At 38.7% G+C, this 23,608-nt stretch overlaps 1 protein-coding gene across 2 annotated transcripts in view; it reads left to right on the forward strand.

The window, feature by feature from the left end:
- Nucleotides 1–23,608, forward strand: part of ZSWIM5 (zinc finger SWIM-type containing 5) — a 213,750-nt gene that overhangs the window by 135,528 nt on the left and 54,614 nt on the right. For both annotated transcript variants that reach the window (XM_032361603.1, XM_032361604.1), the window contains exons 2-4: nucleotides 6,503–6,859; nucleotides 14,580–14,728; nucleotides 15,967–16,117. In XM_032361603.1, coding sequence (XP_032217494.1) covers nucleotides 6,503–6,859; nucleotides 14,580–14,728; nucleotides 15,967–16,117 — 657 coding nt within the window. The remainder of the gene's footprint in view (nucleotides 1–6,502; nucleotides 6,860–14,579; nucleotides 14,729–15,966; nucleotides 16,118–23,608) is intronic.

Consider the following 23,608-nt stretch of genomic DNA (forward strand, 5'->3'; position numbering starts at 1 on the left):
ACTTTCCTAACATGGGGAAGGAAACAGATATTCAGATGCAGGAATAACAGAGAACTCTCATCAAAATCAATAAAAGTAGATCTACACCAAGACATATAACAATTAAATTGGCAAAATATAATGATAAAAAAAATATTAAAAAGTAGCAAGATAGGGGCACCTGGGTAGCTCAGTCAGTTAAACATCTTACTCTTGATTTCATCTAAGTCATGATCTCAGGGTCATGGGATCAAGCCCCATGTCAGACTCCGTGCTCAGGATGAAGTGTGTTTATCCGTCTTCCTCTGCTCCTCCTCGCTCCCTACCATGTTCCCTTGTTCTCACTCTCTCTCTAAAATAAGTAAAATATTTAAAAACAATAAATAAATAAATAGCAGCAAGATAAAAGAAGACTGTTACATACAAAGAAACCCCAGAAAGCTAGCAGTAGATTTTTTAGCAAAAAAACTTTCCAAACCAGAAAGGAGTGGCATGATGTATTCAAAGTGCTGAATGGGAAGAACTTGCAGCCAAGAATACCCTATCCAGCAAGGCTGTCATTTCAGAATGCAAGGAGACATAAAGAGTTTCTCAGACAAAAACTAAAGGAGTTCATGACCTCTAAACCACCCCTGCAAGAAATACTAAAGGGAACTCTTTGAGTGGAAAGAAAAGACCACAAACAACAGTATTAAAGTAAGAAACACATAAGAAGTAAAAAGTGAATATTTCTGTAAAAAGAATCAGTCAAAGAATTCACAAAAGAAAAGGAAGTATATACCTAAAACGTAGGGAGGAGAGGAGTAAAGAATGGGTTCAAACTTAAATGACCATCAATTTAGCATAGACTGCTGTATGCAAAAGAGGTTATACACAAACATTATGGTAACCATTTATCAAAAACCACTAAGAAATATGGAAAGAATAAAGAGAAAGAAATTCAAATATGTCACTGAAGAAACCAAACCATGAAAGAGAGAAAGACAAGAAAGGATTAGAGAAAATCTTCAGAACAACAAAAAAACAAATAACAAAATGACATGGAGCCTAATGGAGGACCTGACCTCATACCCCAAGATCAAGATCTGAGCTGAGATTAAGAGTCAGATGCTTAACCTACTGAGTCACCCAGGCACCCCAGTCTGTAATTACTCTGAATGTAAATGAACTAAACGCTCCAATCAAAAGATATAAGGTGACAGAATGAATGAAAATAACAACAACAACAAAAAAAACAAGACCCATCTATACACTGCCTACAAGAGGCTCATTTTAGACCTAAAAACAGCTGCAGATTGAGAGTGAGGAGTGGAGAAACATCTGTCATGCAAATGGATGTCAAAAGAAAGCCAGAGTGCCAATACTTCTATCAGACAAAATAGACTTTAAAGCAGAGACTGTAACAAGAGTCAAGAAGGACACTATCATAATAAAGGGGACAATCCAACAAGAATATATAACAGTTGTAAATAGTTATGGGCCCCACATGGGAGCACCCAAATACCCAAAACAGTTAAGAACAAACATGAAGGAACTAATCGATAATAATACCATACCAGTGGCGACTTTAACATCCTACTTACACCAATGGACAGATCATTTAAACAGAAAATCAACATAGAAACAATGACTTTGAATGACACCGTGAACCAGATGGATTTAACAGAATACTCAGAACATTCCAGCCCCAAACAGCAGAATACACATTCTTTTCAAGTACACCTGGAACTTCCTCCACAATAGATCACCTATTAGGCCACAAAACTAGCTTCAGCAAATTCAAAAGGATAGAAGTCATACCATGCATCTTTTCTCAACACAGGGTTATGAAACTACAAGTCAACCACAAGCAAAAATTTGGAAAGACCATAAGTAACATGCTGCTGAACGATGAATAGGTCAACCAGGAAGTAAAAGAAGAAATTAAAAAGTACACGGAAACAAATGAAAATGAAAACCTTTGGGATGCAGCAAAAGCGGTTCTCAGAGGGAAGTTTATAACAATACAGGCCTGCCTCAAGAAGCAAGAAAAACCTCAAATAAAGAACCTAGCCTTGCATCAAAAGGAGCTAAAAAGAGAGTAACAAATGAAACTTAAAAGGTTTCATTTGAAGGGACGCCTGGGTGGCTCAGTTGGTTAAGCAGCTGCCTTCGGCTCAGGTCATGATCCCAGCGTCCTGGGATCAAGTCCCACATCGGGCTCCTTGCTCAGCAGGGAGCCTGCTTCTCCCTCCAGAAACTTCCAAAAAACCAAAGTCCAGGACCAGATGGTTCCACGGGCAAATCCTATCAAATATTTAAGGAGCACCTGAGTGGCTCAGTTGGTTAAGCCTCTGCCTTCATTCAGCTCAGTTCATGATCCCAAGGTCCTAGGATCAAGCCCCACATTGGGCTTCCTACTCAGCGGGAAGTCTGCTTCTCCCTCTGCCCCTCCCCCTCATTCATGAGCGCACTCTCTTTTTCTCTCTCTTTCTCAAAATAAACAAAATCTTTTTAAAGAACAACAACAAAAAAATATTTAAAGAAGAGCTAATGTCTTTTCTTCTCAAACTATTCCAAAAAATAGAAAAGGAAGGAAAACTTCCAAGTTTATTCTGTGAAGCCAGCATTATCCTGGTATCAAAGCCTGTTAAAGATACCTTGAGATGGCGGGATGCCTGGGTTGGGCTCAGTGGGTTAAGTCTCTGCCTTTAGCTCAGGTCATGATCTCAGGGTCCTGGAATTGAGCCCCACATTGGGCTCTCTGCTCAACAGGGAGCCTGCTTCCCCCCAACCCCCCGCCTGCTTCTCTGCCTACTTGTGATCTATCTATCTCTCTCTCTCTCTGTGTCAAATAAATAAATAAATAAAATCTTAAAAAAAAAAACAAAACTACAGGAAAAGAACTACAGGGCAATATCCTTGATGAACATAGATGCAAAAATCCTCAACAAAATACTAGCAAACCAAATCCAACATGTGTTAAAAACCTTATTCCCCACAATCCAGTGGGATTTCCTTCAGGGTTGCAAAGGTGGTTCAGTATTCACAAATCAATCAACGTGATACATCACATCAACAAGAGAAAGGATAGAAACCATGTGATCCTTTCAGTAGATGCAGAAAAAGCATATGACAGAGTACAACATCCATTCATGATGATGCCCTCAACAGAGTAAGTTTAGAGGGAACATACCTCAACATAATAAATAGCTCACTATATGGAAAACCCATAGCTAACGTCACCCTCAGTGGGGAAAACTGAGAGCCTTTCCTCTAGGTCAGGAACAAGACAGGGATGTTCACTCTCACCATTTCTATTCAACATCATACTGGAAGTCCTAGCCATAACGATCAGACAATAAAAAGAAATAAGAGGCATCCAAATCAGTAAGGGGGAGGTGAAATATTCACCATCTGCAGATGACATGATACTCTTCTACACAGGAAATCTGGAAGAATCGCCCCCCCACCACAGCCCAAACTTCTGGAACTGATAAACAGATTCAGTAGAGTTGCAGGATACCAAATCAGTGTACAGAAATCTGTTGCATTTGTGTACGCCAATAAGGAAGCAGCAGAAAGAGAAACCAAAAACACAATCCCATTTACAATTGCACCAAAAATAATAAGATACCAAGGAACAAACCTAACCAAAGAGGTGAAAGACCTGTACTCTGAAAACTGTAGAGCACTTACGAAAGAAAGTGAAGATGACACAAAGAAATGGAAGGACATTCCATGCTCATGGATTAGAACAAATGTTGTTAAAATGTCTATACCGCCCAAAGCAATCACACATTTAATGCAATTCCTATCAAAATACCACCAGCATTTTACACAGAACTGGAACAAACAGTCCTAAAACTTGTATAGAACCACAAAAGACCCTGAATAGCTTAACAGTCCTGAAAAAGAAAAGGAAATCTGGAAGCATGATTTAAGACTTCAAGTGATATTACAAAGCTGTAGTCATCAACACAGTGTGGTGCTCACACAAAAACAGACAGATAAATGGAACAAAAAAGAATCCAGAAATGGGCCCACAACTATATGGTACCTAATCTTCAACAAAGTAGGAAAGAATATTCAATGGAAAAAAAAAAAACAGTTTCTTCAAATTGTGTTGGGAAAACAGGACAGCAATATGTAGAATGAAACTGGACTACTTTCCTACACCATACAGAAAAATAAATTCAAAATTGATGAAAGACCCAAATGGGAGACAGGAAACCATCATAATCCTAGAGGAGAACATAGGCAGCAACCTCTTCTACCATGGCCATACTAATTTCTTACTTCACACATCTTTGGAGGCAAGGGGAACTAAAGCAAATACGAACTGTTGGTATTTCATCAAGATTGAAAGCTTCTGCACAGCAAAGAAAGCAATCAACAAAAACTTAAAGGCAGCCTACAGAATGGGAGAAGATATTTGCAAATGATGTATATGATAAAGGGTTAGTATCCAAAATCTATAAAGAACTTATCAAACTCAACACCCAAAGAACAAATAATCTATCAAGAAATGGGCAAAAGATATGAATAGACATTTTCCCAAAGATGACGAACAGATGGCTAACAGACACATGAAAAAACGTCCATCACCACTCATTATCAGGGAGATACAAATGAAAACCATGATAAGACACCACCTCACACCAGTCAGAATGGTTCAAATTAATGCCAGAAACAACAGGTGTTGGTGAAGTTGGGGAGAAAGGGGAACCCTCTTGCACTGTTGGTGGAAATGCAAACTGGTGCAGCCACTCTGGAAAACAGTATAGAGTTAAAAGGAAAACTACCCTATAGCTCAGCTATTGTGCACTACTAGGTATTTATCCAAAGGGTACAAAAATACAGATTCAGAGTGGTACATGAACCCCAATGTTTATTGCAGCATTATCAACAATAGCCAAACTGTGTAAAAAGCCCAGATGTCCATTTGCTGAAGAATGGATAAGGAAGATTATATATATATATGATGGGATATTAACTATCAGAAAGAATGAAATCTTCTCATTTGTAGCTGCATGGATGGAGCCAGAGTGTATAATGATAGGCAAAATAAGTCAGCCAGAGAAAGACAAATACCATATGATTTCATTCATATGTGGAATTTAAGAAACACAACAGATGAGCATATGGGAAGGGGAGGAAAAAAAGATAGAGAGAGAAGGAAACAAACCATAAGAGACTTTTAATGATAGAGAACAAAGCGAGGGTTGATGGGGGGAGGTGGGTGGGCAATGGGCTAGACAGATGATGGGTATTAAGGAGGGCACTTGTTGTGATGAGCACTGGGCGTTGTTTATAAATTCTACACCTGAAACCTGTATTGTACAGTATGTTAACGAAATAGAATTTAAATAAAAACTTGAAAAGTCAGTCAGAGAAAGATAATTATCATATAATCTCACTGATATGAGGAATTTAGAAACAAGACAGAGGATCATAGGGGACGAGACTGAAAAATGAAACAAGATGAAACCAGAGAGGGAGACAAACCATAAGAGACTCTTAATCTCAGGAAACAAACGGAGGGTTGCTGGAGGGGAGGGGGTTGCGAGGGAGGGGGTGACTGGGTGATGGACATTGGGGAGGGTATGTGCTATGGTGAGTGTTGTGAATTGTGTAAGAATGATGAATCACAGACATGTACCCCTGGAACAAATTATACATTGTATGTTAATTTAAAAAAAAAGAAAACAAGGAAAATAATACCAACTTCATCATGTTGTGATAAATTATTAAAAGCACCAGTTACAATCCTGCTACATGATAGATGCCTTACAGATATTTGATATTCTTCTCCTGTTTCTTTTAATAATATTCCTAGGCCTAGCAGTGTGATATTTAAGGTCTCATTAAACTTTGGTTTGAATGACTGAATTATTCTCCTTACATTTCAAAATTATCAGTGCTATGTGCTAGTAAATAGATGTGTAACACTGCTAATCTCACTACAGCAAGCTGTGCTTTCCATATTTTATGAAGTTTCTTGCCTTTTATGTGTTCCACATGGCCACCATTTTGGAATTGTATGCTTTGAGGAATAAATGTTGTCATAGTCTCCTTGTTCTTACTCCTGTCCTTTTTCATGGCATTCTTTTGGTTTCTCTTGCATTTATAGCACTCACCTTAATCTAGATTGTACTGATGTTATTTGTAGACTTGTCTTTGCCCCCAAAGAGCTTAAAATCTACCTGAGTTTCTTAACTTATTTGGGATTCTTTGATAACCTTTTGAGACTATAATGAAAGCTTTGAACCATCTCCATCCTCAGCAAAAGTACACATGTAGAAACAAAAGTTTTCAGAATTAGTTCAGGTTTGTGGACTCCAGAGTAAGGACTTTTTTTCTAGATATTGTGTTCCTTATGAGCTATATCTGAGTTTCATTGACCTGTGTATTATGGCAGAGCCTACTACAAAGATAGAGATACTCAGCAAAAAGTTTCTGAATTGATTAATTGAAATGCAAAATGAAAATATTCAAGATTCTTACTACAGAATCTCTAAACACACTTTCTTTGTTTCCTTAGGCTTCCATCTCAGTGGCACAGTAACTGAGGCAGCTACTCCTTCTGAACCAGCAGTGACTTACAAAGTTGCAATCAGTTTTGATCGATGTAAAATCACTTCAGTGACATGTGGCTGTGGGAACAAAGACATATTCTACTGTGCTCATGTGGTAGCGCTCTCACTCTACAGGATCCGTAAACCAGACCAAGTCAAATTGCGTCTTCCTATCTCAGAAACCCTTTTCCAGATGAATAGGGACCAGCTACAAAAGTTTATTCAATATTTAATCACGGCCCACCACACTGAAGTTCTTCCTACTGCACAGAAACTGGCAGATGAGATTCTATCCTCCAACTCCGAAATCAACCAAGTGCATGGTAATTATACAGATTTTTACAAAAGCCTACTTTGTTGCTTCGTTGCATATTTGGAGGTTCAAATTTGGGGGGGGGATATTTTTGCAGTTGTAATTGCTTATACCTTAATGAGTTCATTCTATCTAAACAACTATTTAACTCTTAGTTTCTTAAAGCAGTCCAATTGTCTACCTTATAAAGGTTTTGGCAAAAAGGACAGAGAATGTTAGAGTTATATACTGATGTAGTTTATGGACTTTATTTGTCTATATAATCCCTGTGCCCAGGAGCCTGGAATATTCAGGAGTGTGTGAATGCCTGAAATAGTTTGTGTCATTCAGTGAAATTAGATGGATATGAGAATTTCCTTAATATTTTAGGATCCCACATAACATCAGGGTTATTCTAAAGAGCATCTATTAGCCTTGTGCTTATGAGCTATATATAATGGGAGGGTGCATGGATGAAGAAAGATACAATGTTCACTTTTTCTTTGGTTATATATTGAATACCTGCTGTGTGCAAGAAATAGTGCTGATTATTGAAGGCATAAAACAGACATGGTTCCTGCCTTCAAGTTGCTTAAAATCTAGTAGAAAAGATAGCTAAGTTGAAACAGATGCTAACGAAGCCAGATTGTAAGAACTTTATCATAGGAAAAAATTTTGAGAAGGCATTTTGTTTGTTAGATTCTACTATGTTCCAGGCACTACCCAAGGGACTCTATATATGTCAATTCATTTAGCTTTCAAAACTAGTCTGTGAAATAGGTGTTTTAACCACTTCCATTTCATAAAATAGGAAATTATTTATAACCCAGGCTCACCTGACTTCAGAACTCAAGGTTTTTATGCTTCTTTATAGTACTTCTTTATTTTTAGAAGATAATTGTGGTGCCAGCATAAAAGAGGCAAGGAGACCAGGTGGGTGGCCTGTATAATACTGTAGTCTGTGTGCTAGAGGGTCTGCCTTTCCCATTTGTCCAATAGAACTAATCAAGTCCTACACACAACCTCAGCACTCCTCAGAAACAAAGATACTCAGACGAGCTTCCAGGAACTCTTGCTACCTAGCAGAAATAATCTTTTGTTGCTTTATACAGAAAGTTGTGGTGTATATGTAGTAACTGAGCTCTCTCTATTTATAAAGAGTAGCTTCACCTATCTCTTATCCCACACAGGGAGGCTGTTCTACTTCTGTGGCCTCCTTAAATCCAGAGCTCTTAGAGACCTGAGTTCTGCCTCATCGCAATGTCTATAGCATTAAAGGGAAGTACTGCTCTGTACCCCAATAACTAGGTTATGATCTCTTATGCTTTATTCCCATTAGCTCTTTCTCAGAATTGTTGCTTATTTCCAAACTCTCTTGCCTTTTTTCTTTTAATGACCACCTTGGTTAAGGAGGTATATTATACCTGTCTTGTTTATACCACTGCTGTCACCAAAACAGCCCTCTTCCCTCTTACCTCTTCCCACTGGGCTAAAGCAATTTTGATCTTTCCTTGACCCTCCCATCTCAGTATCCTATTATGTGTTTTTCTGAAATTGGGCTTACATTACCACATTGACCTTGAGATATGATTCTTAACCTTCCCCAGGAACTACTACTTCCATACTTGTGTTTATTCCATACTAATATTACTTTTCTACACCCAGCTTCCTAGTATTCCACAGGCCTTTCCTAATCTGTTTCTAATAAGCAATGTTGATAATCAACAATGATACTGAAAAAAGGGGGACAGAGAATAAAGATATCTTAGAGGTAACCTGGACTGGTCAGCATTCAGGTGTATAGGTTGTGTCAGGAGTAAAGAAAAGAATAGAAAGATGGGAGAAAACTGAATTCTAGAATGTTTAGCTAGGATAGTATTGATGAATTTGATGATAATGTTGCTGTTCACTGAGGGAACATAGGAGGAGGAATAAATTTGGGAAGATGATAAATTAGAGGGGCTTATAGAACATTTAGGAAAAGATCTGTGATGGATAGTTGGATATGTGGATCTGGAACTGAGGACAAAATTCAGAATTTTGTAGTTATTAGCACAGTCACATTTCTTTTCCCTGCTAAATCTTTAAATACTTAGACCATCTTCCTTATTCCCTTTCGCAAACCCTCTTCCCCACCAAAACAGACTTAAAAAGCAGAAATAAGATTTCTAAAACTGGTAGCTGCCTGCTTTTAATCCCAAGAATGGATCCAGGCATTGCTGCGCTCTTCACTTCCTTGAAACCCCTTTATTTCTCTTCTGTGTTTTTCTCCTAGGAAGTAGAACCTAGGTTTTGCCTTGTCACCTTTGGTAGACTGTTTTTCTACCTCGATCACTGCTCAATGCTCTGTGATTTGTTTTTCATTTTGTTTTATTTTGTTTAAGATTTTATTTATTTATTTATTTGCCAGAGAGACAGTGAGAGAGGGTACATAAGCAGGGAGAGTGGGAGAGGGAGAAGCAGGCTTCCCATAGAGCAGGGAGCCTGATGCAGGGCTCCATCCAGGGATGCTGGGATCATAACCCAAGCTGAAGGCAGACGCCCAACGACTAAACCACCCAGGCGCCATTCCCCCTTTCCCCGCCAATGCTAAGTGATTTGATTTGGTAACTCTATACCCTGAGATTCTCTGGTATAGAATCTAATCAGGGATTCAGTTGCTACTTACCCATGAAGAGAGATTGGATACCTTGAGAAAAGCGAGGTAATTGAGGAGTAGGGTCAGGAACCATGTTTTACTAATTTCTGAGTCTCTGTCACCCAGCATGGTACCTGGAAATTAATAAGGGTTTATTGAATGAATACAGCCATGCATATACAGTGATGAAAACAGAAGTCATTGTAGGAATGAGAAAGGTAGAATGAGAAGTGAGAAAAAGATAGCTAGAAATTATCAAAGTCATTATAGAACTGAGGGAACAACTGAGTTGTTTCAACAAGGGAATGGTCAACAACATTGAATATTGTGGAAGATACAGACCAAAGTTAACAAACATAGAAAGGCAATTTGGGGGAAATAGAAACTATCCAGAGAGAAGAAAACCTTGAGAAATTATTAATAACATTATCATTAGATTAGAAGAAGATATTGCAACCATGAAATGAGAACGGGATGCTGTAAAAACAAATTCACACAACAGGAAGAACTAATGAAAATTACAAATATAATGGCAATTTTTTTAAAAACTAAGTGATGGAAAATAAGGGTAAGGAAATTTCCTGTAGAACAGAGCAAAGTATATTTCATCCAAAGTATGTATCTCATCATTTTCTCCTTCTTTCTATTGATACTACAATCACCCTAAATCAAACTACCATAATCTCCCACCTAAAGGTCTAATTTATCTTTCTTTTTCCATTATTGCTCCCTTCTATTCCAGTCTCCACACAGTTATCCAGAGTTACTTTTCTATAACCACAGATTTTGTCATGGGTAAAGTCCAGATTTCATATGGCCTATAAAACCTGTATCATCTGGCTTTTGCTTACATTTTCATGTGATTTTCCCTCTGGAAATACTCTTCTTACTCTTCTTATGCTTTCCCCCTTATTATGACTGTACTTAATTACCACCATAATTTATGACTTCCTGCTTCTTTGAGCAAAAAATACACACAGTATTTCCTCCACTCTTTGCTAGACTAACTCCTAATTCATTCCTTGGGTGTTCACTTAAATGCCACTTTCTCAGGGAAAACTTTGACCTGTCTTTCTGCCCACACAAATATGTCCATATGTAATTATTTGTTTAACGTCTCTTTCCTCAACTGGTCTACCGGCTCCATGAGGATAAGAACTATATCTGCTTTGTTTACCACTGTACATTAAATATTTGGCACATATCCTGACACATAGTAGGCTCTCAATTAATATTGGTTGAGTCAATGAAAATATCTTAGAAAATCCTCCTTGGGGCCTCATGCTCTCCCAGGTGACTTTAATTCCTTCAACAGTCACACCAACTCCTTATAGTAGTGTTACCTGGATGCCTCAAATATTGACTCTCCCCTTTTTTTTGCTGCAACCAGCCATTTTGGCAGCCCTCTTTCTCATCTCCTACATTCATTATAGATCAGCAAACATTTACATGGTTTACCTTCCTTTTTTGCCTATCAAATAAGTGAACCCTTCTAAAGTTCTAGTTGAAATTTTAATGTTAGTAACTTCCAAGACTTTGCCTTATCCAAACCCTTCCCAGCAGTTTTCTATGGTTCGTATACTGTGCATTTATAAACTGTGCCTTATATAAACTGCCACTACCACCACCTAGGCCCAAAAGATTCTCCAGTTTTCTCCATACCCCTTTGAACTTTTATGGGGGGTTATCACTCCCACTTCCAGCCAGTTAATTAAGGCCATTTCCCCTGGGAGATTGGGTCCTGTTCCTGCTTTTTTACATCCTAATCAAACCACCGAAGAGTCAGAATTGGTATTCAAACCATCTCTGCTTGTTTTTGGAGCACCATTTCTGTTCTTCCCTCATCCCCATCCTTGGCAACAAGGTACTCAAAGGCCCAGTCCTTGGTTTATACCTAATATACCTCATTTTATCTCTGTTATGTCTTTATTGAACTACTGACAACTAGAATCATTAGAGGTGAGACTATAATCTGCATTTTTAACACAAATCCCAGATGATTATTCTATGTATTAACATTTGAGAATCACTGTACTGGTGAGAACTCTATCATCTTCACTAAGTGGAAAATGCCTAATCCTATATTCTATACAGTGGAATAGGCCAAGAAAGGATTTGACTATCTTCATAGACACCATCCAACTTTATGTTCCAGGGCCTGAAACCAGCTTGTGGCTCTCCATGCTCAGGCCTATGAGGCTAGAGGCTGAAGTTCAGTGTTGTAGTGAAAAAACAGACTTTGAGGGGTGCCTGGGTGGCTCAGTGGGTTAAGCCTCTGCCTTCGGCTCAGGTCATGGTCTCAGGGTCCTGGGATCAAGCCCCGCATCGGGCTTTCTGCTCAGCAGGGAGCCTGCTTCCCTTCCTCTCTCTCCCTACCTGCCTCTCTGCCTACTTGTGATCTCTGTCAAATAAATAAAATCTTTAAAAAAAAAAACAAAAAACAGACTTTGAAGAGAGGCCAGCATATAGATACTGGCTGATATTATGTATGTTATATTACTTATATTACATATGTTATATGTATGTATATGTATATCATATATGTTATACTTATAGTACATATTATTATATATGTTATATTACTTACCTGTATAAGCTTTAGTTTTTTTCATTTTAAAATTAGAATAATAATACTACCTTATGGAGTTATAAAATTTCATTGGAATTTACTTAGCAAATAATCATTGAGCACCTACTGTGTGCCAAATATTGTTCTACAGGTTGCAAATATACCAACAAATAAAACCATTTATGCCCTCAAGGAGAGTATGTTCTAGTGAGGATATATGTAAAAAGTTCTTAGACTCTGGTATACAGGAAGCACTAAAAATATGGCTCTTATTAACCAGTATTTAAGAATAAGTAGTATACTTGTTCTGCTTTGCCCCTTTAGGGATACAAAAGAAGTATAAGATATATTATTTGCCCACCTGGAGCTTAAATCTGGACGGTCAGTGAGACATGTATTTGTTTATTCTATAAATGCTAACTCAGTGCTGTAATAAGCCAGGCACTGCGAGGTACAAAACTAAACACTTACTCTTTAAAAACTTCAATTTGGGGAATATATGAGAAATTCACAATTCTGATGCAGAATAAAATGCAACAGGTCTTTAAGAAAAGTAATAATAGGGGCGCCTGGGTGGCTCAGTGGGTTAAGCCGCTGCCTTCGGCTCAGGTCATGATCTCAGGGTCCTGGGATCGAGTCCCGCATCGGGCTCTCTGCTCAGCAGGGAGCCTGCTTCCTCCACTCTCTCTCTGCCTGCCTCTCTGCCTACTGTGATCTCTCTATGTCAAATAAATAAATAAAATCTTTAAAAAAAAAAAAGAAAAGTAATAATAAAGTGCTAAGAGTATTACTCCTTTTATATGTATTTTGAGCATAAAATGGACATACTTTTGACAGGTGGCAATGGGTTATATAGCTAATTTAGTGAGGGGGTAAAAAGAGCCTCTCCTGCCAAGTGAACTAAGCAGTGCATGAAGCATGCCAGTGTTGGCCTTTCTCTATACTTATTTCATGGTTTCCATTGCTCATTGCAGCCCTGACTCTAGAGCCCAGGCAATGCTGTCAATAAGAAGTATCATTTGTTTGGCTGAAGAATGGGTTGCAGGAGAGGGAGGGAAAAAAAGGAAAAAGCAGAGGTGAAGTCATAAGGAAATGTGGTTGATTTCTGAGAACACTAAGTTCCTAGCTGAAACATAGCATAAATACAGGGTAGACAAGACTATAAAAAAAAGATAAGGCCTGAGCTTGGAGAACCTTGAATACCAAGCTAAGGCATATGGACTTAATTTAATAAAAATGGTGCATCACTGAAGACTTCTAATTAGAACTATCTAGAACAATACATTCGAAGAAAAGTAGTATATGGTAGATAAGCATAAACTGGACAGTCATATGTATTAATTAGTACTTATAGAATAACAGAATGTGTGAACCCTCCTGGTTTCTTGGAGAAAAAGATAGATGCACTACAAAAGCTTAACTAAAGAGCATCTTCTGGGTAGACCTGAATTTCATTTAATCAGGGCTTTGATACAGGAAGACAAGAGAAAAAGTAGACTGAGAGATGAAACATGACATGAATTTCTTATTTTTTTCCTCCTTCCGAGAAACTTTATTTATTTATTTTTATTTTATTAACATATCATATATTATTTGCTTCAGGGGTATAGGTCTGTGAATCATCTTTCTTACACAATTCACAGCGCTCACCATAGCACATACCCTCCCCAATGTCCATCACCCAGCCACCCCATCCTTACCCCCCACCAGAAACCTTCGGTTTGTTTTCTGAGATTAAGAGTCTCTTATGGTTTCATGACATGAATTTCTAATCTATTGCATGGCCACACCTGGAGAGCGTTTGATTTTTAGCCTTTTAACACTTGGAGGCAGGTTTCTAAAAACTTAACACAGGACTCTGTCTTTGAGAAAGTGAGAGAAGATTCAGTTTTCATTCCATAAATATTCCCTAGGTGCCTGTCACATTACCAGCACAGTGCTGTGGCTGATTCAGCTGTGAGCAAGCAGCTAACAGGGCATGAGGGGAGAGAGGTGTGTAAATAACCAAAACTGTTTGAAGGTGGTGTGGTGAGTCCAGATATGAAAGATATTTTGAGTATAAGTTTATAAAATTTTTCACCTTGCATGCAACTCTGACTTTGCCTTAAGGGGCAAGTTTCTAGAGATTTAGAAGTGTTGACTCTGCTGAGAAGCTACAATTGCATAATGACACAGAATTTTGTGACCTGTACTTTAAGGTTTATTTGAATGTCATAGGATGGCAAATTGAAGGGAAAAAAAAAAGTCACCCTCCTAGGGAAAAAATAAATCACTTTTTCATGTTTGTGCATTTCTTCTGGGATTTTTTGCCCCCCCTGGAATGGTATTTATAGACCTTGGAAGGAGATAAGACTGAGACATAAGTGAGTATGAAACTAGCATTAGCCCTCTTACATTAATTATTTAGGACCACACAGTTGACAAAGCTCCCAAATAAGGCAGAATAAGCCATCCACTTTTGAATATACTCACAAAGTACCCCTTCTGCCAAATGTGTAGCATATGAATTCAGGGGACTCATTTCACCATTGCCATCCCTCACAGGTGCCCCTGACCCCACAGCTGGGGCCAGCATCGATGATGAGAACTGCTGGCATTTGGATGAGGAACAGGTGAAAGAACAAGTGAAACTCTTCCTCTCCCAGGGTGGTTACTATGGCTCTGGGAAGCAACTCAATTCAATGTTTGCCAAGGTAAGATATGAAGGGTATTTTTTTTTTCTTTAAGTAAACTGGGCTCACCATACTTCTGGCTTCATGCATTGGATCTAGCTCACTTGACCTATCTGTACTGAATCCTCGAAAACTAATGGGAAGGCTGATCAGAGTAGATCTGGTAAGAGCAGGTGGCATCCAGGGATCCTTACTGCCTCACCCTGGTAGTCCTCTTCCTTCTGCTCCATTCTAAATCAATTAACATTGCTGGGGGTTTTCGTCAGGAAGACACCATCCCTCAGCTTGGAACCCAAGGCTGCCAGATAAAGCCTTGAAGAGATGTAGTACTTTAGAACTCTGGGCTCTCACAGCAGGTTTTCTTTCTTTCTTTTTTTCTTAACGCCTTTAGTGACAGATGATTCACCCATTTAAAGTGTGCATTTCAGTGGTTTTTAATTTTTCACAGATATATGTACCCGTCACCATAGTCAATTTTAGACCAATTTCATCACCCTAAAAAGAAACCCTATACCCTTTACCTGTCATTTCCCTTATTCCTCACTCCCCCTCCTCCAGCCCTAAGCAATCACTAATCTACTTTCTGTCTCTATAGATTTCCCTATTCTGGGCTTTCCTAGGAGTAGAATAATATCGTACATAATCTTTTGTGACTGGCTTCTTTCATTTAACATAGTATTTTCAAGGATCACCCATGTTGTGCATGTATCCATACTTAATTCCTTTTTATGGTTGACTAATACTCTGTTGTATGGCTAGACCACTTTTGTTTATCCATTCTCTGTTAGTGGATATTTGGATTATTTCCACCTTTTGGTTATTATGCATAATGCTTTTATAAACATTCTCATACAAGTTTCTGTGTGGACATGTGTTTTCATTCTCTCTACAATAGGAACTGATAGGTCATGTAATTCTACATTGAATCATTTGAGGAACTACTATACTGATTTCTAAAGTAGCTGCATCATTTTACATTCCCACGACAGTGTGTCAGAGATCTGATTTCTCTATATCCTCGCCAACACCTGTTGTTATCTGACTTTTGATTCTAGCCATCCTAGTGGATGTGAAGTGGTATCTCATTGTGCACAGCATGCTTTCTTGATATATGCAGAGAACTTGCTTATAGAACAAGAAACCTTCTTTTTGGCTCTTTGGGTGTGTTATGTTTAGATACTTCATCTTCTCCTCCCCTTCCTTCTCCTGCTTTTTTATGATGTGCAGTCACCAACCCCTGGCCCCTCCTTATGTGTCAGGTTCGAGAGATGCTGCGGATGAGGGATTCCAATGGAGCCAGGATGCTGACGCTGATAACTGAGCAGTTTATGGCTGACCCACGACTCACACTCTGGAGGCAGCAAGGAACAAGCATGACAGATAAATGCAGGCAACTCTGGGATGAGTTAGGTAAGTCCCCATATCTCAGAGAAGTGCTCTGTCTGTCCTTCCAGTCTGCCCCCACCCCCCGCAGAAGTGTTAGCAAACGCTTGCTGTCAGTCATTATGAGGGTCTTGCTAAATGAACTTTAGCCTAGCTGTGAAAGATGTAGGCTCTACGCAGGCCACCCAGAGTATTCTGAGCTCATTTGTGTTGCTTCCACAACATTGTACATTGCTACTGACATCAGTATTCTGTTCCAGATATTACCTCATAGAAGCCTTTGCTGAGGGAAAATGTCTTCCCTTGGCTTCTTCTGCCTGGCACTAACCTGGCTTTCCAGATACTTATCAACCTTACTTTTCTTACTTTCCCTGGGTTTGCTCTTCTGTATCACTACTAGACATACCTCTTAGACATAGGGCAGTTTCCAAGACGTGGGCCTTGGACTTCTTCTTCCTCTATAGCCCCCCCACTGAGAACTTTTTTTTTTTTTTAATGTCATGGCTCCAGAGCTTACCTTTCTGTTGATCTCAGCCTCATCTTCTTTCTATTAATCTGAGTTCCAGTCCTGTATCAACATTGCGCTATAACCATTTCCACTGAAAAATCCCCTGATCACCTCAAGTTTGAGAAATCCAAAAATGAATTCGGACCTTCAACCGAAACATGTTCCCGTAACTCTGGCAGTGGCACCACCATTCCTCACTCTACCAAACTGTCAGGCACTCATTTTTCTTTCATTCCCAACATTCAGTCACCAACTTTATTTGATGCCTTGACCTTTAAAATGCAATTCAGTGTCCACTCACACTTTTTAATTTCCTATCACCACTGCTCTGGTTGAGGGCATTGGGAACTTCTAGATTAAATTAGACCTGTGGCCTTCCGAATGGCCTCTCTGTTCTAGATTCTCCTCATCAAGGCCATCATCTTTGGTCATCATTTCTCTGTATCATTCCAGTGCTCCAAGGCCAGTTTTTCAGTGCTAATACTCAGCTTCTCTTCTTATTTTCAGAATCTTCCATACCCTGAATCCAATCATAGCCCTACTTTCAGTTATACCGGAAAAGTTCTGTGTAACATATTCTAAAATTTCTAATATAGCTCCTCCATAGTCCCTCCATGCCAGAAAGCAACAACAAACTTTCCACTCATACAGAGTAATACAAGAGAAAGCTGCAGGTTAGGAGTTCAGTGAGTTCTTCTAGACTAAAGCCCCAGGAGCATATATTTCATAGCCTCAGAGCTAAAAGCCTTGCAGAGTGAGGCTTCATGACTCTGCAACTATACTCATTTACTTTGGGGTTTTGTTTTGGGTGCTGAGACTTTTTGATCTCACCTGTGACACTAATGGCTTTGGAGCTCTCATTACTATGAAGAACGACATTTTTTAGTTTTATGTGCCAGACTCTGTGTTATAGATTATACTCACATTTTTTCACTTAATTCTCAAAACAACCCTATAAAGTTATTGTGTGTTTACTGCAAAGAAACAGACAGCTCTGGTTACTTCTGGATACAAAATAAAATTATAGAAAACTGTCTCTGCCATGACATAACCACATTTTCTGAAGTATAGGAATGTTACACTATTGGTCTAAATCTACTGGTCCAAACTGTTGTGACCAGGGTCACATGATACAATACATGGAAACTTGGGCACTACTTCTAGACTCTTTACTCAGACAGGATTGTAGTCACGGACTCCCTTCCAAGGTAAGATTTTGGCACCTTCATATTTTTTAGATGAGAAAACTGAGCTCAGAAAAGTTAAGTGTTTTATTCAGGATCACACATGGTGGTTCTACCCATGGAACAGCAATATGTTTGACTCCAAATCAAGCATCCCTCTGCGACACCTCCCTCAATTCTATCTTGTTATGTACTTTTTTCCTCTACAGTGCATGTTTTTAAATTTAAAATCAGCCTTCCTCAGTGAGTCAGTTTCATCTGAGGCCTGAATCTCATGGAGTAATTTCTATCATACTCATGGGATTATGCTGTGGACCTGGGCTTGGCCTTTGAGGCAAAGGTATGTGTAAAGAAGTTAACACAGCTGACTGCCAGTACTTTTAAAGCATTTGTCATATACTTAGTTTCATTATGAAAAGCTCTTGCTGCTGACATTTTTGTATCTGAGAAATTGCTATTTCAGTCTTCCAAGAAACCCTCCGCATTCTGCAAAGACAGTGGTTCTCAAACTTCTCAAAATCACCGAGAGTACTTATTTAAACTTGTTGCTGGGCCCTGTCCCCAGAGTTTCTAATCCAGTAGGTTGGATTAGGGCCTGATAATTTGCATTTCTAACAAATGTCTAAAGAATGATGTTACATCTGTTCCAGAGACCACAATTTGAGAACCACTATACTAAGAGAAGCCTTATTAGGTCGAACACTAGACTATGGTGCATGCTTCCCCTTACTGCTGTGAGGGCTCCTTACTGTTCACCAGGCCTGCTCACTTGGAAGGGCCTGGGGAGGGTTTATAGGAATTCAGAGGAGTGGACTCACTGCTTTCAGATCCTGAACCAGAGAAAACAGAAGTGGTCAGACGAAGTTTGCTCATCTCCCCGTATCTGCACACATATGCTTTGCTTTATATTATGTTAATATCTATAAGTATCTCTGTTCCTGTAACAGGGCAGTTCTTACATATTTGTTCTGGGCCTATACTATCTCCTTTTCTCAAGAACTTTGCTTCTGCAGTTACCTCCTTTCTCTGGCCTTTTAGTTTCTCCCTCTCTACTGGACCAATCCCATCAGCTACAATGGACTAATACTGTCCATCTTTAAAAAAAGTGCCTTTGATATTCCCATCCCCCTCCAATTATTACTGCATTTCTCTTCTCTTCAAAACAATATTTCTTTATTTTTAGGTTTTTTAATTTAAATTTTATTTAGATTTATTTATATTTATATTATAGATATAAAAATTATAATTTATTTAAAATTATTACATTTTATTAAAATTTTTTTAATTTATTGAAATTTAAACCTGTTGGTTAATATTAGTGTAATATTAGTTTCAGATGTGCAATATAGTGATTCAGCGCTTCCGTATAGCTCCTGGCATGCATCACAACAAGTGCACTCCTTAAACCCTATCACCTATTTAATCCTTCCCCCCACCCACCTCCATTCTGTTAACCATCAGTTTGTTCTCTATAGTAAAGTGTCTGTTACTTGGTTTGCCTCTGTCTCTTTTTCTCCCCTTGCTTGTTTGTTTTGTTTCTTAAATTCCGCATCTGAGTGAACTCATATGGTATTTGTCTTTCTTGACTTCTTTCACTAAACATTACACTCTCTAGCTCCATCCATGTCATTGCAAATGGCAAGGTTTCATTCTTTTTTGTGGCTGAGTACTATTCTGTTGTATATATATGCCACATCTTCTTTGTTCCTTTCATCAGTCAATGGACATTTGGGCTCTTTCCATAGTTTGGCTATTGTTGCTAATCCTGCTGTAAACATTGGGGCGCATGGTTCCCATTGAATTAGTATTCTTGTATTCTTTGGCTAAATACCTTGTAGTACAATTACTGGATTGTAGGGTAGTTCTATTTTATTTTTTTAATATTCTTTTTTTAAAAGATTTTTTTATTTATTTATGTGACAGAGAGATCACAAGTAGGCAGAGAGGAAGGCAGAGAGAGGGGGGAGGCAGGCTCCCTGCTGAGTGGAGAGCCTGATGCAGGGCTTGATCCCAGGACCCTGGGATCATGACCTGAGCCGAAGGCAGAGGCTCAACCCACTGAGCCACCCAGGCGCCCCAGGTAGTTCTACTTTTAACTTTTTGAGGAATCTCCATACTGTTTCCCATAGTGGCTACACCAGTTTGCATTCCTATCAACAGTGTAAGAGGGTTCTCTTTTCTCTGCATTCTCACCGTGTCTTGTTTCTTGGATTTTTTATTTAAGCCATTCTGACAGGTGTGAGATATCTCATTTTAGTTTTGATTTGCATTTCCCTGATAATGAGTAATGTGGAACAGCTTTTCATATGTCTTTTGGCCCTCTGTATGTCTGTTTTAGAAAATGTCTATTTATGTCTTCTGCCCATTTTTTAACTGGATTATTCAGATGTTGGGTGTTGAGTTTTATAAGTTCTTTATATATTTTGGATACTAATACTTTATCAGATATGTCATCTGCAAATATCTTTTCCCATTCTGTAGGTTGCTTTTTAATTTTGTTGATTGTTTGCTTCACTATGCAGAAGTCAGAGCAATATTTCTTTGAAAAATTTGTCTGTAGTCACCTTTTCCCCTGTGTTCACCTCCATTATGTTTTGAGTCCACTATAATTGAGCTTCCATTGCTCATTTCTGCCACTTTATTGAAGTTGCTCTTGTCAAAATCACCAGTGATTTCAGTATTGTTAAATCAATGGTTACTTCTCTGTTGTTATCTCATTTGACCTCTTAGCAATTTTCAATAAAATTGACTATGCCCTTCTTGACACTTATTCTCTTGGCCCCTATAACCCCATCTTCCTGTTTTTCCTCCTGTATTCCTGGCTGCTTTCTCTCAGTCTGTTTTGCAGGCCCTTCTGCCTTTCTGCAACCCTTTTGAATACTGAGTACTCCATAGCACCTACTGCCCTGTCTACATTCTCTACCTAAGTGATCGCATTCAGTCCCATGGTTTGGTTTTGTTTTTAAGATTTACTTATTTGAGCGGGGGGGGAGGGGCAGAGGGAATCTTCAAGCAGACTCCCCACTGAGCACAGAGTCCAATGAGAGTCCAGTGATCCAGTCCACAACCCATGAGGTCATGACCTGAGCCGAAACCAAGAGTCAGACACCCAACTTACTGAGCCACCCAGGTGCCCCTAAGTGCCATGGTTTTAAATAGCATCTAAATATAGGTAAGTCACAAATTTATATCTCTAGCCCTGACCTTCCTTCTGAGCTCTAGGCTCAGTGCCCACCTACCTACCACTTCTAAGAAACATCTCAAATTTAATAAGACCGTTATTGAACTCTTAATTTTCCTGCCAGAGTCTGATTTTTCCCTTGTTGTCCCCATCTCGGTATCAACACCAAGATGTATCTAACGGCTCAAGAAGAAAATCTGAGTCATACTTGGTTCCATTTTCTACCATCTATAGCCAACCCAAGACCTGCTGATGCCCAAAGTTGGAAGACTAAATGAGATAATGTATATAAAATGTTGAACATAATGCCTGGCCCATTAAAAAATAAATTGTAGCTATTATTTTACTATTGTATTTACTATATAATAATTATATGTGATTTTTAATTTTCCATGCTAGCTAACCTTTGGTTAGAGTTTGTGACACTTTTTTTAAGTTTCTGGAAAATATGCTTTTGGATATTGGTAACACAGTCCCATGAATGCTATTATATGCAAACATCTGCAGAATTTTTTGCTTTGGCTCTTTCTTAGAGATGTGATCGTCTCTGAATGTTTTTGAAACAACTTCATAAGGACTTAATTAGACCAAAAACTTCTTTTTAACTTTCCAGGGAAGATACATGTACTCACTTTCTAGGGATCCCCTTTTTAATATCTAAATGCCTAGGAAACAGGAACTCTTTGATGACTTGAATGAGCACCCTGTTTCTTTACCTCTTGAGCCTCTCTCAACTCACCTGATCCATTTTCCATTCCTATTACTTATTGATCTTTGCCATTCATAATGTCCTTAGAGTCCCTTAGTTGCTAAGTTTAATGGCTTTTTTGGGTTTCTTACTCTACTTGTAAAGGTTAAATGTGAAAAATCTTTGACTTCACTATAAATGAAAAACACTTTGTAAACTGTAAAGTAGATGTGTGTTACTAATATTGACATTCTACTGCATTAGACATTGCTAATTGGCTTGTGTGTCACAGATTTCTCCTGGTTTTTTCTCTTTTCTCTTTCTCTTTCACTTATCCCTCCTTCTCCTCTGCTCATGACTTAAATGTTTCCTCAGTTCTGTTTTGAGCACTCCTCTCATCCTAAATGATCACATCTTCTTCATCTTTATTCCTTGGTAGGTGGGGCCATATCACTCCCTACATCAGTTTTAGAAGAACCAGCAAATAGTGCAACCCAGATACCATTGGGGAGTGTAAGAAAAAATTCTTTCTTGTTATATTTATACAGGCCTTTAGGATTCCTAAATCCTAAAAGTAGAGAGGGGCATGTGGGTGGCTCAGTCGGTTAAGCAACTGCCTTTAGCTTACGTCATGATCCTGGGGTCCTGGGATTGAGCCACACATCTGGCTCCCTGTTCATTGGGGAACCTGCTTCTCCCTCTACTGCTCCCCCTGCTTATACTCTCTCTCTTTCAAATAAATAAATAAAATCTTTGGGAAAAAAAGTAGGGATAGTAACTCTTTTATGACTTGAATATTTGTGCATCTTTTTTTTTTCATTTATTTCTTTTTTTTTTAATTTTTTATTTTTTATAAACATATATTTTTATCCCCAGGGGTACAGGTCTGTGAATCACCAGGTTTACACACTTCACAGCACTCACCAAAGCACATACCCTCCCCAATGTCCATAATCCCACCCCCTTCTCCCAACCCCCCTCCCCCCAGCAACCCTCAGTTTATTTTGTGAGATTAAGAGTCACTTATGGTTTGTCTCCCTCCCAATTCCATCTTCTTTCATTGATTCTTCTTCTACCCACTTAAGCCCCCATGTTGCATCACCACTTCCTCATATCAGGGAGATCATATGAGAGTTGTCTTTCTCTGCTTGACTTATTTCGCTAAGCATGATACGCTGTAGTTCCATCCATGTTGTCGCAAATGGCAAGATTTCATTTCTTTTGATGGCTGCATAGTATTCCATTGTGTATATATACCGCATCTTCTTGATCCATTCATCTGTTGATGGACATCTAGGTTCTTTCCATAGTTTGGCTATTGTGGACATTGCTGCTATAAACATTCGGGTGCACGTGCCCCTTTGGATCACTACGTTTGTATCTTTAAGGTAAATACCCAGTAGTGCAATTGCTGGGTCATAGGGCAGTTCTATTTTCAACATTTTGAGGAACCTCCATGCTGTTTTCCAGAGTGGCTGCATCTTTCTTAATGCACACTGTTCCAAATTTTTTACCTGCTGCACTTACATATTAAGGATTTCCTGTCGCCTGGTGTTCATAAAGGACTCTGTAATTGGTAGGAGCTCACAGTCCCTGGAGAAGGAAAAAACATCCAATAGACTAAATATCCAAAGGGACTAAAATGACTCCAGAGAGCATCTTTGCCTTAGCTTATATCCTTCCCCTTGTTTGGGATACACCCTTCTTCTATCTCTGTGCCCAAAGAACTCCTATTTATCACTTATTCTTCTTAAAAATTAAATAATACATGTATACAGATTAAAATGTCAAATACTGCTACAAACTTTAAAATAAAAAACAGTATTCCCTTGCCCCATTCCTTCACATTGCCAATTACCACTTCATACAGTTTTAAATGCAATTTTAAATCCTTTAGGTGTTTTTTCTAATATGCCTTCATATTTCAGAATGACTATTCTTTCTTGATTTTTACATT

This window comes from Mustela erminea, chromosome 10 (genome assembly GCF_009829155.1).
Source record: "Mustela erminea isolate mMusErm1 chromosome 10, mMusErm1.Pri, whole genome shotgun sequence".
Taxonomy (NCBI): Eukaryota; Metazoa; Chordata; class Mammalia; order Carnivora; family Mustelidae; genus Mustela; species Mustela erminea.